The sequence below is a fragment of the Mobula hypostoma genome, chromosome 21 (genome assembly GCF_963921235.1).
Source record: "Mobula hypostoma chromosome 21, sMobHyp1.1, whole genome shotgun sequence".
Classification (NCBI taxonomy): Eukaryota; Metazoa; Chordata; class Chondrichthyes; order Myliobatiformes; family Myliobatidae; genus Mobula; species Mobula hypostoma.
In genome coordinates this window covers 52,985,285-52,999,289 of record NC_086117.1, presented here as the reverse complement: position 1 = coordinate 52,999,289, position 14,005 = coordinate 52,985,285, and the positions used below count along the sequence as shown (strand labels likewise).

At 43.9% G+C, this 14,005-nt stretch overlaps 1 protein-coding gene across 1 annotated transcript in view; it reads right to left on the bottom strand.

Moving 5' to 3' along the window:
• The window catches only part of zgc:113436 (uncharacterized protein LOC503528 homolog), a 35,544-nt gene that overhangs the window by 3,984 nt on the left and 17,555 nt on the right, over positions 1 to 14,005 (bottom strand). Inside the window, exons 5-6 of the mRNA XM_063074034.1 lie at positions 11,449 to 11,503; positions 5,447 to 5,704 (exon numbers count right to left, since the gene is read on the bottom strand). Of these exons, the coding sequence (XP_062930104.1) occupies positions 5,447 to 5,704; positions 11,449 to 11,503 (313 nt within the window). The remainder of the gene's footprint in view (positions 1 to 5,446; positions 5,705 to 11,448; positions 11,504 to 14,005) is intronic.

Genomic DNA, 14,005 nt, shown 5'->3' with positions numbered 1-14,005 from the left:
AAAATAGTCTACCTTTTTATTTCTTCTACCAAAGTGCACTACCTTACACTTCCTGACACTGAGGACACGGCATCTCCTCTCCTGGGCAACCGCGCAGCCTGAGGCCCTAGTTCTCGCCACAACAAAGGTCAACACAGCTCTCCTGCCACCCTGTTATATTAAGTCTACTTCAATCCTTGTACTCCAACCCACTCTGCAATTAAGGACAAGCTCTTTGCTCTCTTCATTATTTGCTACATCCAGTATTCTCCATTCATCACACCAACTAAACGCTGCTCTGCTCAAAGTTCAAAGTAAATTTTATTATCAAAGTACATATATGTCACCATATACAACCGAGATTCATTTTTCTGTGGGCATACTCAGCAAATCTATAGAATAGTAACTATAACTATAATGAAAGATCAACCAGAGTGCAGATGACAACAAACCATGCAAATGAAAATATAAATAAATAGTAATAAATAATGCGAGATCATGAGATAAAGAGTTTTTAAAGTGAGATCATTGGTTGTGGGAACATCTCAATTGATGGGCAAGTGAGTGTAGTTTTCCCCTTTCGTTCAAGAGCCTGATGGTAACTGTTCTTGAACCTGGTGGTGCGAGTCCTGAGGCTCCTGTACCTTCTACCTGATGGCAGCAGCAAGAAAAGAGCATGGCCTGGGTGGTGAGGGTCTCTGATGATGGGTATTGCTTTCCTATGAGTGTTTCATGTAGGTGCTGCAGACAGCCTTACTTGTGATGTAATGGGCAGTATCCATTACTTTTTGTAGGATTTTCCGTTCAGGGCTTTGCTGTTTCTATACCAGGCTGTGATGCAGCCAGTCAATATACATCTATAGAAGTTTGCCGTAGTTTCAGATTACATGCCGAATCTCCACAGACTCCTCAGCAGTTCTTTGTTGATTCCATTCCCCACACTATCTGACCATTTTTCAGCCACTGACTCCAGATTTGTACTCTCCTCACAACTTGCTTTGCCACTGTTGGCCAGAAAGAATGACAATCTACAGATCAGTGAATTCCAATGAATCAAGGACAGTGGAAGCAGACAGACTGATTGTCTTGCTGCATGCTTGGGGATGGTGGCTGCCATTTTGTGAGCTTGACATGCTGGGCTTGATCAATGGTTTAAAGAAGACACAATGCTACTTCGGGTAATCTGCTGGACTGGAGATAATTTCCAAATAAGAAGTTATTTATGAGATGTTCTTTAGTTGGCTATAACACGCAGGTTTGTGAATATCGGGGCTGATGCCTGCCTGAAGTAATTCGAGCTCATTGCTGATTGAGAACAAATTATCGACTGTCACTTGATGGGAAGAGGGCAACAAATTGATGCTGGCTTGGCGCAGAGCCAATAACAAGGTGTTAAAGGACAGACACGTGACCTGTGGCCAATGACACTGCAATGCGATATTTGGATAGATAAGGAATTGATATAAAAGTGGATGCTTCCTGTGTGCTGGTAGCGGTAAGTTCGAAACGCGAGCAACCCTGTGTGAAACACATGGTGAGTGAATCGGGACTATGAGGAACACCTGGCCAGTGTAAACTCCTTTGTCTGGGTAATACTTCTGCTATCCTTTGACTATTCAGGAGAGTCAGGGATACCTAGTGAGTGTGCACAACAAGGCATTTAGTGTGTGAATTCACGAACATGTTAGTTTAAACAATAAAGGTACTCGTCAGTAAATACAGATCTCTCTGTGCCTCACAGTTATAAGTTATAAGTCTCGTTATAAGTTGTATTTTTTTTATAACACCATCCTTTTTGTATCTTCAACAAATTTGGATGTTTCACCTAAGTCATGATTACGGGTTGTAGGGAGCGAAGGCCCCAGAACTCATCTCCATGGCAACCCTGTTACAGCTTGCCCACTTTTTTCCCCAATGAATCCTTTTCTAGTACAGTAACCATTTACATGGCACGTCAAATATCTTTTGGGAAAACCAGTTCATTCTAACCACAAAAGCATTTGATTAGACTCTGCCTCGTGTGTCATAATGCTCTGTAATCACTTCCTTGATTATGTATTCCAACAATTTTCCCCAACAGCTAAACATCAGACTACCGACCTGGAATTCTCCATTTCTCTTCTTCTGTAACATTTATATGAAATACATCAATAAGAAACACGGTCACAGCATCAATCATCAGGGACCCCCGCCATACCCCCATCAGGACACACTCTCTTCTCCCTGCTGCCATCAGGAGGGAGGTACAGGAGCCTCAGGACTCTCACCACCAGGTTCAGGAACAGTTATTACCCCTCAACCATCAGGCTCCTGAACCAAAGGGGATAACTTCTCTCGCCCCATCATTGAAATTTCCCCACACCCAATGGACTCACTTTCAAAGACTCGTCATCTCATGTTCTCAATATTTATTGCTAATTTATTTATTATCATTATTTTATCTTTTTGTTCTGCACACAGTTTGTGTCTTCTGCACTCTGGTTGAATGGCCAAGTTGGGCGGTCTTTCAGTGATTCTGTAATGGTTATTATTCTGTAGAGTTACTGAGTATGCCCAAAAGAAAACTAATCTCAGATGACATATATGTACTTCGATAATAAATTTACTTTGAACTTTGAAAATTTACTAACTAATTTTGTAAAGTAACACTGGTTCCCAGAAATTGATTATTGACTGGGAAGAGAATGGATTGAATTAGTTTTGCACAATGCTAAAGCCTGGCAGCTTTCACAAGGATGGGTTAATAAATTCAAAACTCAGTTGACTAAGTTAATAAGCACCATGGAAACAAACCAGTGAGTGGAAGCCGTTTGTGGGTCTACTCAAGCCTCCTCTCAGTACAGGGAAATACGTCAATTTTGTATTGCATTGTTACAATACAGGGATCCAATTATAGCAACATTACATTAATGCAACAATTACTGTATATCTCTTAAATGGAAATGAGTGCAGTGGGGAATCAAAAACTATTAAACAGGCAAGGACTAAATTTATATCACAATGGGCCAGTAACTCATGAAGGATCTCACCCGCCCCACTCGTAGACTGCTTGTCCCACTCCCATCAGTGAGGAGGCTACATAGCATCCATGCCAGGACCACCAGACTCAAAAACAGTTACGTTCTCCAAGCAGTAAGGCTGATCAACACCTCCACCCACTTGCACACCCATCTACACCCCCAACCATCACTACTTGATCATTTCCTGTCAGACACCTTACATACAGTCATTCTTTGATGGCAGTGCGGTAGCATAGTGGTCAGCATAACGCTTTACAGTACAGACGACCCGGGTTCGATTCCCGGTGCTGCCTGTAAGGAGTTTGTATGTTCTCCCCGTGACCGTGTGGGTTTCCTCCCGCAGTCCAAAGATGTACTGGTTGGTAGGTTAATTGATCATTGTAAATTGTCCCGTGATTAGGTTAGAATTAAATCAGGGGGTTGCTGGGCAGCGTGGATCGAAAGGCCGGAAGGGCCTATTCCTCACGTATTCCAAAAACACAATAAACTCCTGTGCTTAGTGTCACTTCATGGACACACAATCCATGTTTATAAACTATCTGATGTACTTATATTTATTGTGTTTTTTATTATTATCATGTTTCCTTTTTCTTGGGTTGCATCGGATCTGGAGTAACAATTATTTTGTTCTCTTTTACACGTGTGTACTGCAAATGACATTAAACAATCCTGAATTGCCCAAAATACTCTGCTGAATGGATTTTTTCTTACTCTGATGAAATCCAAGAGTTCAAAAACATCCCTTTTAAACAAAAGACTGTAATCAGTCAGATGAGACACGACAACATTTAAACCACTTGGCTTTAAAGATTATTCTTAGGTTAGGATTTATAACACAAAAACTAATTGAAGCAGATGCCAGAGGCAGTGGGCTTGGCAGGCTGGCCCCTGCCTTTGGAGCTGCCCTCTGGTGTTTGCTCGGTGGAGGACAAGCTGGATTGCACTCATCCCCTTTTCTTATTCTATTTTGTGTGATCTTGATCGGGGCAGACTGGCTCTGCGGTCACCGAATGACATAGTGGTAAACTGAACTGACCCCAGCTACACCGAACGTCGCCAAACTGACCCCAGCTACACCGAAGGTCGCTGAACTGACCCCAGCTACACCGAACGTCGCCAAACTGACCCCAGCTACACCGAAGGTCGCTGAACTGACCCCAGCTACACCGAACGTCGCTGAACTGACCCCAGCTACACCGAACGTCGCCAAACTGACCCCAGCTACACTGAACGTCGCCAAACTGACCCCAGCTACACCGAACATCGCTGAACTGACCCCAGCTACACTGAAGGTTACTGAACTGACCTGATCTACAGTGAACATTACTGCTTTTTCAAGGACTCAGTGGTTTGATGTTTAATATTCTGTATCTTATTCACTCACTTTTGCCGTTTGCACAATTTGTCCATTTTTTGCGTGCTGGGTGTTTGACATTTTCTTTGAATGAGCTACATGGCATTTCTTAGTTTTGTGGCTGCTTGTGGGAAGACAAATCTCAGGGGTTGTATACTGCATACATACTTTGATAATAGAAGTACTTTGAATCTGCACCTGCACTAGTGAGTGATGATCGGACTGCTGTGGGCTGTTCTTGCCTACAACATCCCTTGTACCATCGATCTACAGGGCAGGGCACTCAGGGACTTGGGGTATTTTTTTTGTGTGACTGTTTGGTGATTCCAATTGTAATTATTTGTGCTATATGTGCCTTGTGCTGTGCGTGAATGTTGGTACTGTGTTTTGCACCTTGGCCCCGGAGTAATGCTGTTTGGTTGTATTCATGGTAAGTGACAATTAAACTTGAACTTGAACCTGATTGTATCTACTGCTTTATCAGGCCGGACTTTGCAAAGCAGCAGTCATGCCGGTTTTGCACCCACCTCCCCAGTGTCTGAATCACAGGCTCTGATAGCAACATCCAGACAATTTAACCCGATACCTGAAACTACCCCACTACATTAAAATTCACATTATTTATTTATTGAGATACAGCACGGAGTAGCCCTTCAAGCTGCACTGCCCAGCTACCCCTGATTTAACCAGGTTTAATCACTGGACAATTTACAATGACCGATAAACCTACCTACCGGTAAGTCTCTGAACTGTGGGAGGAGACCAGAGCACCTGGAGGAACCCCACACATTCCATGGGGGGGGGGGCGAGAGAACATACAGACACATTACAGATGACGCCAGAATTCAACTCCGAACTCCAACATATCAATCTGTAATAGGGTCGCACTAACCAATATGCTACCGTGCACCCATTATGTATAATAGTGAAGCAGGAAAGCCAGAGAACATCTTTAAGAGTAGAGCTCAGGGGTTTAACATTTAACATGAGTCAAGAACTTCTACCAGAACTTTTGGGGGGAGTGTAGCAACCAAAGATGTGTGACAATACTACAAGTAAATGATTCACGGCAGCTAAGGCCAGCGGACCTTACCTTGGACGATAATCGTGCTTCTCGGTTGTACAGCAGGAAAAAAGGTGTGAACTTGGTACTTGAATTTACTGACGTCCGAAATTCAAAGAGGATTGGGTCTAAGCAGATGTCCCAGTCCTTCAGCTTGGAGTTCACTGTGTTCCTAATGGCTGTCTTCAGTACCTCACTGGTTCTGTCATCGAGGCCTGTGTACTGCAGGTGTTCAGCGGGAGTCACTTTGTTGTGAATATTCCAACATTCACGCAAGTTTTTGTTCACCTGTAGCAGACAGATGAGAACTCAGAAGTGGGTAGTCTTCAGCATGACACAATTCAGGGATACAAAAATGTTTGGATACTTCAACAACGTTGTACTGTGATATACCACAACTGCTTCATGAGAAACCAGGCGTAAGCAGTGTTTCTCACTTCTCCACCAGCTGGGAACATTAACATTAAATTGAGGAGAGTCCTAATGAATTTCTACAGATGTACCGTGGACAGCGTTCTAACAGGCTGCATCAGCGTCTGATATGGAGGGGCCACTGCACAGGACTGGAAGAAACTGCAAAAAGTTGTAAGCTCAGTCAGCTTTATCGTGGGCACCAGCCTCCCCAGCATTGAGGACATCTTCAAAAGGCGATGCCCCAAAAAGGACCCCCATCACCCAGGACATGCCCTCTTCTCATTGCTACCATCAAGGAGGAGGTACAGGAGTCTGAAGACACACACTCAACAATTCAGGAACAACTTCTTCAAAGATGTATATACCCTTTTGCACTATATATATATATCTCATTGTAATTTATAGATATAATAAAGTTTGCAGATGCTGGAAATCCAGAGCAACACACACAGAATGCTGGAGGAACTCAGCAGGTCAGGCAGCGACTATGGAGAGGAATAGAAAGTCAACATTTCGGGCCAAGACTCTTCATCAGGACTGAGGTGGGGGAAGACTCCAGAATAAAAAGGTGTGGGGAGGGGTGGTTCCTTAAGGTTGTTATAGCTGAGAGTGGTAATGGGGACAAGCTCCCACTACCTATTAAATGCGCCTCAAATAGCCTCTGACAACCAAATCTAGCTCCTGGCCTTCACACGTGGCTTAGCTACTAAGCCCAGTGGAACTGCTTCTACTGACAGGAGAAGGGGCAAAGCTGGGTTACTGGCGCCTTAAAACCAGTCGCTTCGGGCAGATGGGGCTCGTCAGCCGTGGTTGGCAGCTCTTCTCTTTAAAAGGAAAGTTCTGATCTCAAACCTTCGCTGCCTTGCGACTATACCCACTCATGGGGAAGGTTTCGGGAGTAAATCCTCGAGGGAAAAATCTGGAGCTGGAGTCCCTAAGGCAGTCCTACATTGAGTTCAATGCTGACTGGCAACTCCTGCGACACTGTACTGGTCTCGGCCGTTCCACTGGGTCCATCAGCAGCATGGAGTGGGCGAGCCTATTACATGGGCAACAGCCTGCTCTCCATATTGTACTGCCCAGGATTGCGTATCTAGACAGCTAGGACACAACATCCATGGTCGACCCTGACCGACGGAGGCCTCAGACGGGGAGGGGCAGGAGGCTGGCTGGAAGGTGATAGGTGAAGCCAAGGGGGTGGTAAAGGTAAAGGGTTGGAGAGGAAGGAATCTAATAGGAGAGGAGAGTGGACCATAGGAGGAAGGGAAGGGGGAAGGTGATAAGCAGGTGAGAAGTAAGGGGCCAGAGGGGGGAATAGAAGAAGAGGAAGGGCAGGGAGAAAGTTTTTTTATTGGAAGTAGAAATCAATAGTAATGCCATCTGGTAGGAGGCTACCAAGGCAGAAAATATAGATAGGCAGTTGCAGCTCCTGTGTCCTGCGCCAGATATGAGTGACAGTCAGGGAGGGGAAAGGGATGAAGGAGCTAATGCAGAGTACCCCTGTGGCGAACTCCCTCAAGAACAGGTATATCACTTTGGATACTGTTGGGGAGGAGGTGGGGGAATGACCTAACAGAGGAAAGTTACAGTGGTCAGGTCTTTGGCACTGAGTCTGTCTCTGTGACTCAGAAGGGAAGATGGTTGGGGGGGGGGGGAGAGGCACGCTGTGATGATGGGGTTTCATTAGTTAGGAGAATGGACAGAAGGTTCTGTGGGCGAGAACGAGATTCCCGGATGGTATGTTGCCTCCGGGTGCCAGGGTACGGGATATCTCGGATCGAGTCCTCAGCATTCTTAAGCGGGAGGATGAACAGCCTGAAGTTGTGGTCCATGTACGTACCAGTGATATGGGTAGGACAAGTGACGAGGTTCTGCATAGGGAGTTCAGGTAGTTAGGTGCCAAGTTAAAGGGTAGGACCTCCAGGGTTGTGTTCTCAGGATTGCTACCCTTGCCACGTGCTAGTTAGGGCAGAACTAGGAAGACTAAACAGATTAATACATGGTTAAAGAGCAGGAGTAGGAAGGAGGGCACCTGAACTGGAGGAGGACTAATATCCTAATTGGCAGTTTTGTTAATACTGCACGGTAGGGTTTAAACTAGAGTTGCAGGAGATGGGAACCAGAGTGCCAGAACAGGTAGTGGAGAGGTTGTGGAGACAGATGTTGGCAAGACCTCAGACAAAGCTAAGAATCAAAAAGGTTGAGCATGGCATGACTAGTGTCCTGAGCTGCCTATATTTCAATTCATGAAGTATCGTAGGAAAGGTGGATAACAGCGCTGAAAATGAGGTAGCTGGCTTACAAGCAGAGGGAATGTGTAGTGAGGAGAGGTTGTTGATAGGGCAAAATTGCAGTCAACAGGAAAAGGCAGACAAAATCGCATAGGATGAATATAGGACTGAAGGTGTTATATTTGAATGTGCACAGTATATGGAATAAGATAAATGAACTTGCAGCACAGTTACAGATTGGCAGGTATGATGTTGTAGACATCACTGAATCATGGCTGAACGAAGATAATAGCTGGGAGCTTAACGTCTAAGGATACACATCGTATCAAGAGGACAGGCAGCTAGGCAGAGGGGGCGGCGTTGCAATTAATAAAACATGAAATCAAATCATTAAAAAGAGGTGACATTGGGTCGGAAGATGTTGAATCATTGTGGATAGAGGTAAGGAACTGCAAGGATAAAAAGACACTGATGGGAGCTGTACTCTAAACAGCAGCAAGGATGTGGCCTACAAATTACAATGGCAGATAGAAAATGCATGCTAAATGGGCAATGTTACAACAGTCATGGGGGACTTCAATACGTAGGTAGATTGTGAAAATCAGGTTGGTGGGGAATTTCTGAAGTGCCTACAGGATGGCTTTTTACAGCAGCTTGTTGATCAGCCCACTAAGGGACTAGCTTTTCTGGGTTGGGTGTTGTGCAATGAACCAGAATTGACTAGAGAGCTTAAGGTAAGAGAACCTTTAAGGGCAAGTAATCATAATATGAACGAATTCACCCTGAAATTTAAGAAGGAGAAACTGAAGTCAGATGTATCATTATTACAGTGGAGTACTGGGAATTACAGAAGTATGACAGAGGAGTTGTCCAGAATTGATTAGAAAAGAACACTGGCAGGGATGATGGCAGAGCAGCAATGGCTGGAATTTCTGGAAGCAATTCCGAAGGCACAGGGTATATACATCCCAAAGAGGAAGAAGTATTCTAAAGGAAAGATGACACAACTGTGGCTAACAAGAGAAGTCAAAGCCAATACAAAAGTCAAAGAGAGGGCATATAATACAGCAAACATTTGTTGGAAGTTAGAAGATTAGGAAGCTTTTAAAACCCAATAGAAGGCAACTAAAAAAGTTTCTTCAGATACATAAAGAGTAAAAGAAAGGCGAGAGTGGATATCAAACCGCTGGAAAACTATGTTGGAGAGGTAGTTATGGGATACAAGGAACTGAATAAGTATTTTGCATCAATCTTCACTGTGGAAGACATAACTAGAGAGAAGGTTCCTGGGAAACTAAAAGGTATGAAGGTAGACGGAAGTCATGTGGACTAGATGGTATACACCCCAGGGTTCGAAAAGAGGTGGCTGAAGAGATCTTGGAGGCATTAGTAATGATCTTTTGAGAATCACTAGATTTGGGTATGGTTCCAGAAGACAGGAAAATTACAAATGTCACTCCACTCTTCAAGGGAGAGAGGCAGAATAAAGGAAACTATAGGCCAGTTAGTCTGACCTCAGTGGTTGGAAAGATGTTGGAGTCGATCCTTAAAGGTTGTGATTTTGGACTACTTGGAGGAACTCAAGGCAAAATCTCGCCTGACAGATCTGTTGGAATTCTTTGAAGAATTCCAACATGATAGGCAAAGGAGAATTGGTTGATGGTGTGGACTTGAATTTTCAGAAGGCCTTGACAAGGTCCACACATGAGTCTGCTTAACAAGCTTAAAGCTCATGGTATTACAGGAGAGATACAAGCATGGAGAAAGCAGTGGCTGATTGGTAGGAGGCAAAGAGTGTGAGTAAAGGCAGCCTATTCTAGTTGGCTGCTGGTGACTAGTGATCTGTGTTGGGACTGATTTTTTTTACGTTATATGTCAATGATTTGGATGATGGAATTGATGGCTTTGTCGCAAAGTTTGCAGACAATATGAAGATAGGTGGAGGGGCAGGTAATTTTGAGGAAATAGGCCGACAGAAGAACTTAGACAGATTAGAAGGGGTAAAGAAATGGCAGATTGAATACAGTGTAGGTCACACACTTCGGTAGAAGAAATACAAGGGTAGACTATGGTCTAGAGGGAGAGAAAATACAAAAATCTGAAGCATAAAGGGACTTGGAGTGCTTGTGCAGGATTCCCTGGAGGTTAACGTGCAGATTGAGTCTGTGGTGAGGAAGGCAAATGCAATGTTACCATGTGCTTCAAGAGGACTAGAATACAAAAGCAAGGGTGTAATGTTGAGACTTTATAAAGCACTGGTGAGGTCTCACCTGGTGTATTGTGAGCAGTTGTGGAATTCATTGGCATGGGCAGCTGTGGAGATCAAGTCATTGGGTATATTAAGGCAGAGGTTGATAGATTCTTGATTAGCCAGGGCATGAAGAGATACAGGGAGAAGGCAGGAGACTGGGGCAGCCAGGATAATTGGATCAGCCATGATGAAATAGCAGAGCAGACTCGATGGGCCAAATGGTCTAATTCTGCTCCAATATGTTATGTTCTTATATTTCTTTTCACTGTACATTACAATATCCATGTGCAATAAGCCCTTCCAACATACATGTACCCAATCTGTTCAGGTTAATTGGTCCATTGGTTAATCAGGGCAGCTGCTTATTTGGGACAGGTGACTGTTGTTGAAGAGTTTATAACTGGCATCAGTTATGTGCACTTTGCTTAGAGCGAACAACTTTTAAATAGCGTCAGTTGTGAGTGTTTGTGTTTGAAAAGCGGAGATTTTTGTCATTGATAGTTGGCGAGAAATAGGCAGTAAGACAATTCAGAACTGTTTTGCTCACTGAGGTTTCAAGCATTTAAGCTTGGAGATGCTAGATACGGCTGGGAGTGAAAATGAAATGATTTCAGTATTTCATCAAGTTAGGAACTATAAAGAACTTTAAGATATTGACAATCATCTTGAATGTTAAAATGATAATGAAGATTTGGAAGATGCAATCGTCGAAAGCATTGTATGAAGGCAATCCATTATCTGCACTAGAAGTCTGGGCTGATTTTAAGTCACTTACAGCCAATCAAAAGAACACAGCAGCATACACTGGATGTATTCCTCTCTCAATAACCATTAGGAACTAATAAACAGTTTTACAGTACTGTAGTAGTATTGGTAGTGTTTTCATTTGTTCTGTATTTCATTTAAACACTTAACTTGTTACTCAGTTAAACAGTAGTTTGTCTTTTTTATACCTTTTTAACTAATTCCATGAAACTTCGGCTAATCGACCAGTGGCTTAATTGGGCCAAACTGTACTGGTCCTGATGTGTCCCAAAGAACTAAAATCTATCTTGTATACATTTACGGCAGGTGTATGCTCTCATACACATGCACACATTCTCTCACACCACTGAAGAGCTCAAAATGTCTGTTACCTCATCACAAAATATTCTGCTTTCCTTGGAGAATGTCTCTTTTGAAGCCCCAAACCTGTGTCAAATAAATAACATTAATGAAGGAAAAAACAGAATGATGCAGATTCTGCGAAAAAGCACCACTTAATGCAAATCTTCGCAATTACTGTCCATCATTGCCAACGAGGAATGGCATATCAAATGGTGCACACTGATGCAGACTGCTAATGCTATTCATTTGCAAAAAGGTCTTGTGGTAAATCCGACAAACACCCTTCAGGGTGCAAGATGGAGAGGCTAAAAATATACAGCCACTGACATCATCTGCGCTGCAACTAGTTGATTAAAAATTCCACTGACAACTTGCCCACCCCAGCAAACTGCTCCCTAAACTTCTCGGAATCGAATAATATACGCTAGAATTTTCACAGCCTGTTACTCCAGGACGAGGGTATACAACTGCTTCAGCCTGTTCCACTTTTCAGTGAGATCTTGGCTAATCACCATTTTCAACTCTATATTACGATAGTAGATGACTTTGAGCCTGTACTCGCTGGAGTTCAGTCAACGTTGCCTGGTTTGGGAACACCAGTGCCTTTGAACAGAAAATCCCACAGAAGGTAGTAGATTCAGCCCAAGCTGTAACATCGCCAGTCAGCACACTTTCCACCACACATAAGACCATAAGATATAGAAGCAGAAGTAGGCCATTTGGCCCATCGAGTCTGCTCCACCATTCAATCATGGGCTGATCCAATTCTTCCAGTCATCCCCACTCCCCTGCCTTTACCCCATACCCTTTGATGCCCTGGCTAATCAGCAATCTATCTATCTCTGCCTTAAATACACCCAATGTCTTGCCTCCACAGCTGCTCGTGGCAACAAATTCCACAGATTTACCACCCTCTAACTGAAGTAATTTCTCTGCATCTCTGTTCTAAATGGACGTCCTTCAATCCTTAAGTCGTGCCCTCTTGTCCTAGAATCCCCTACCATGGAAACAACTTTGCCATATCTAATCTGTTCAGCCCTTTTAACATTCAGAATGTTTCTATGAGATTCCCCCCCCCCCCATTCTCCTGAACTCCAGGGAATACAGCCCAAGATCTGCCAGATGTTCCTCGTACGGTAACCCTTTCATTCCTGGAATCATTCTTGTGAATCTTCTCTAAACCCTCTCCAATGTCAGTATATCCTTTCTAAAATAAGGAGCCCAAAACTGCATGGTCTCACGAGTGCCTTACACATCACATCCCTGCTCTTATGTTCTCTGTCTCTAGAAATGAATGCCAATATTGCATTCGCTTTCTTCACGACCGACTCAACCTGGAGGTTAACCTTTAGGGTATCCTGCACAAGGACTCCCAAGTCCCTTTGCATCTCTGCATTTTGAATTTTCTCCCTATCTAAATAATAGTCTGCCCGTTTATTTTTTCCACCAAAGTGCATGACTATACACTTTCCAACATTGTATTTCATTCACCACTTCTTTGCCCATTCCCCTAAACTATCTAAAACTCTCTGCAGGCTCTCTGTTTCCTCAACACTACCTGCTCCTCCACCTATCTTTGTATCATCGGCAAATTTAGCCACAACTCCATTAATACTGTCGTCCAGATCACTGACGTACATCGTAAAAAGCAGCGGTGCCAACACCAGCCCCTGTGGAACTCCACTGGTAACCGGCAGCCAGCCAGAATAGGATCCCTTTATTCCCACTCTCTGTTTTCTGCTGATCAGCCAATGCTCCACCCATGCTAGTAACTTCCCTGTAATTTCATGGGCTCTTATCTTGCAAAGCAGCCTCATGTGTGGCACCTTGTCAAAGGCTTTCTAAAAATCCAAGTACACCACATCTATAGAAGTTTGTCAAAGTTATCGATGACATGCTGAATCTCCGCAGACTCCTGAGGAAATAGAGGTGCTGTTGCGCTTTCTTTAAAATTATATTTATATGATGGGTCCAGGACAGGTCCTCTGAGGTAATGACACCCAGGAATTTAAAGTTTCTGACCCTCTACACCTCTGATCCTCCGATGATTACTGGATCATGGACCTCTGGTTTCCCTCTCCTGAAGTCAGTGATCTGTTCCTTGGTCTTATTGACATTGAGTGGAGAGGTTGTTGTTATTTACACCACTCAGTCAAATTTTCGATTTCCCTCCTGTATGCTGGTTCATCACCTCCTTTGACACAGCCTTCAACAGTGGTATCATCAGCAAACTTGCAAATGGTGAAGAAGCTGTACTTAGCCACACAGTCATAGGTGTAAAGTGAGTGGAGCAGGGGACTAGGTACACATCCCTGCTGTGCTCCTGTGCTGATGGAGATGGCAGAGGAGATGTTTTTGCCAGTCTGAACTGACTGGGGTCGACAAGTGAGGAAATCCGGGATCCAGTTGCATAAAGGGTTATTGAGGCCCAGGTCTTGGAGCTTACTGCTTAGTTTAGAAGGGATGATGGTGTTAAATACTGAGCTGTAATCAATAAAGAGCATCCAGATGTATGGTGGGCGTCCTTGATGATGGATGCTGCTTTCCTGTGACAGCACTCCTCGTCAATATGCTCAGTGGTAGGGA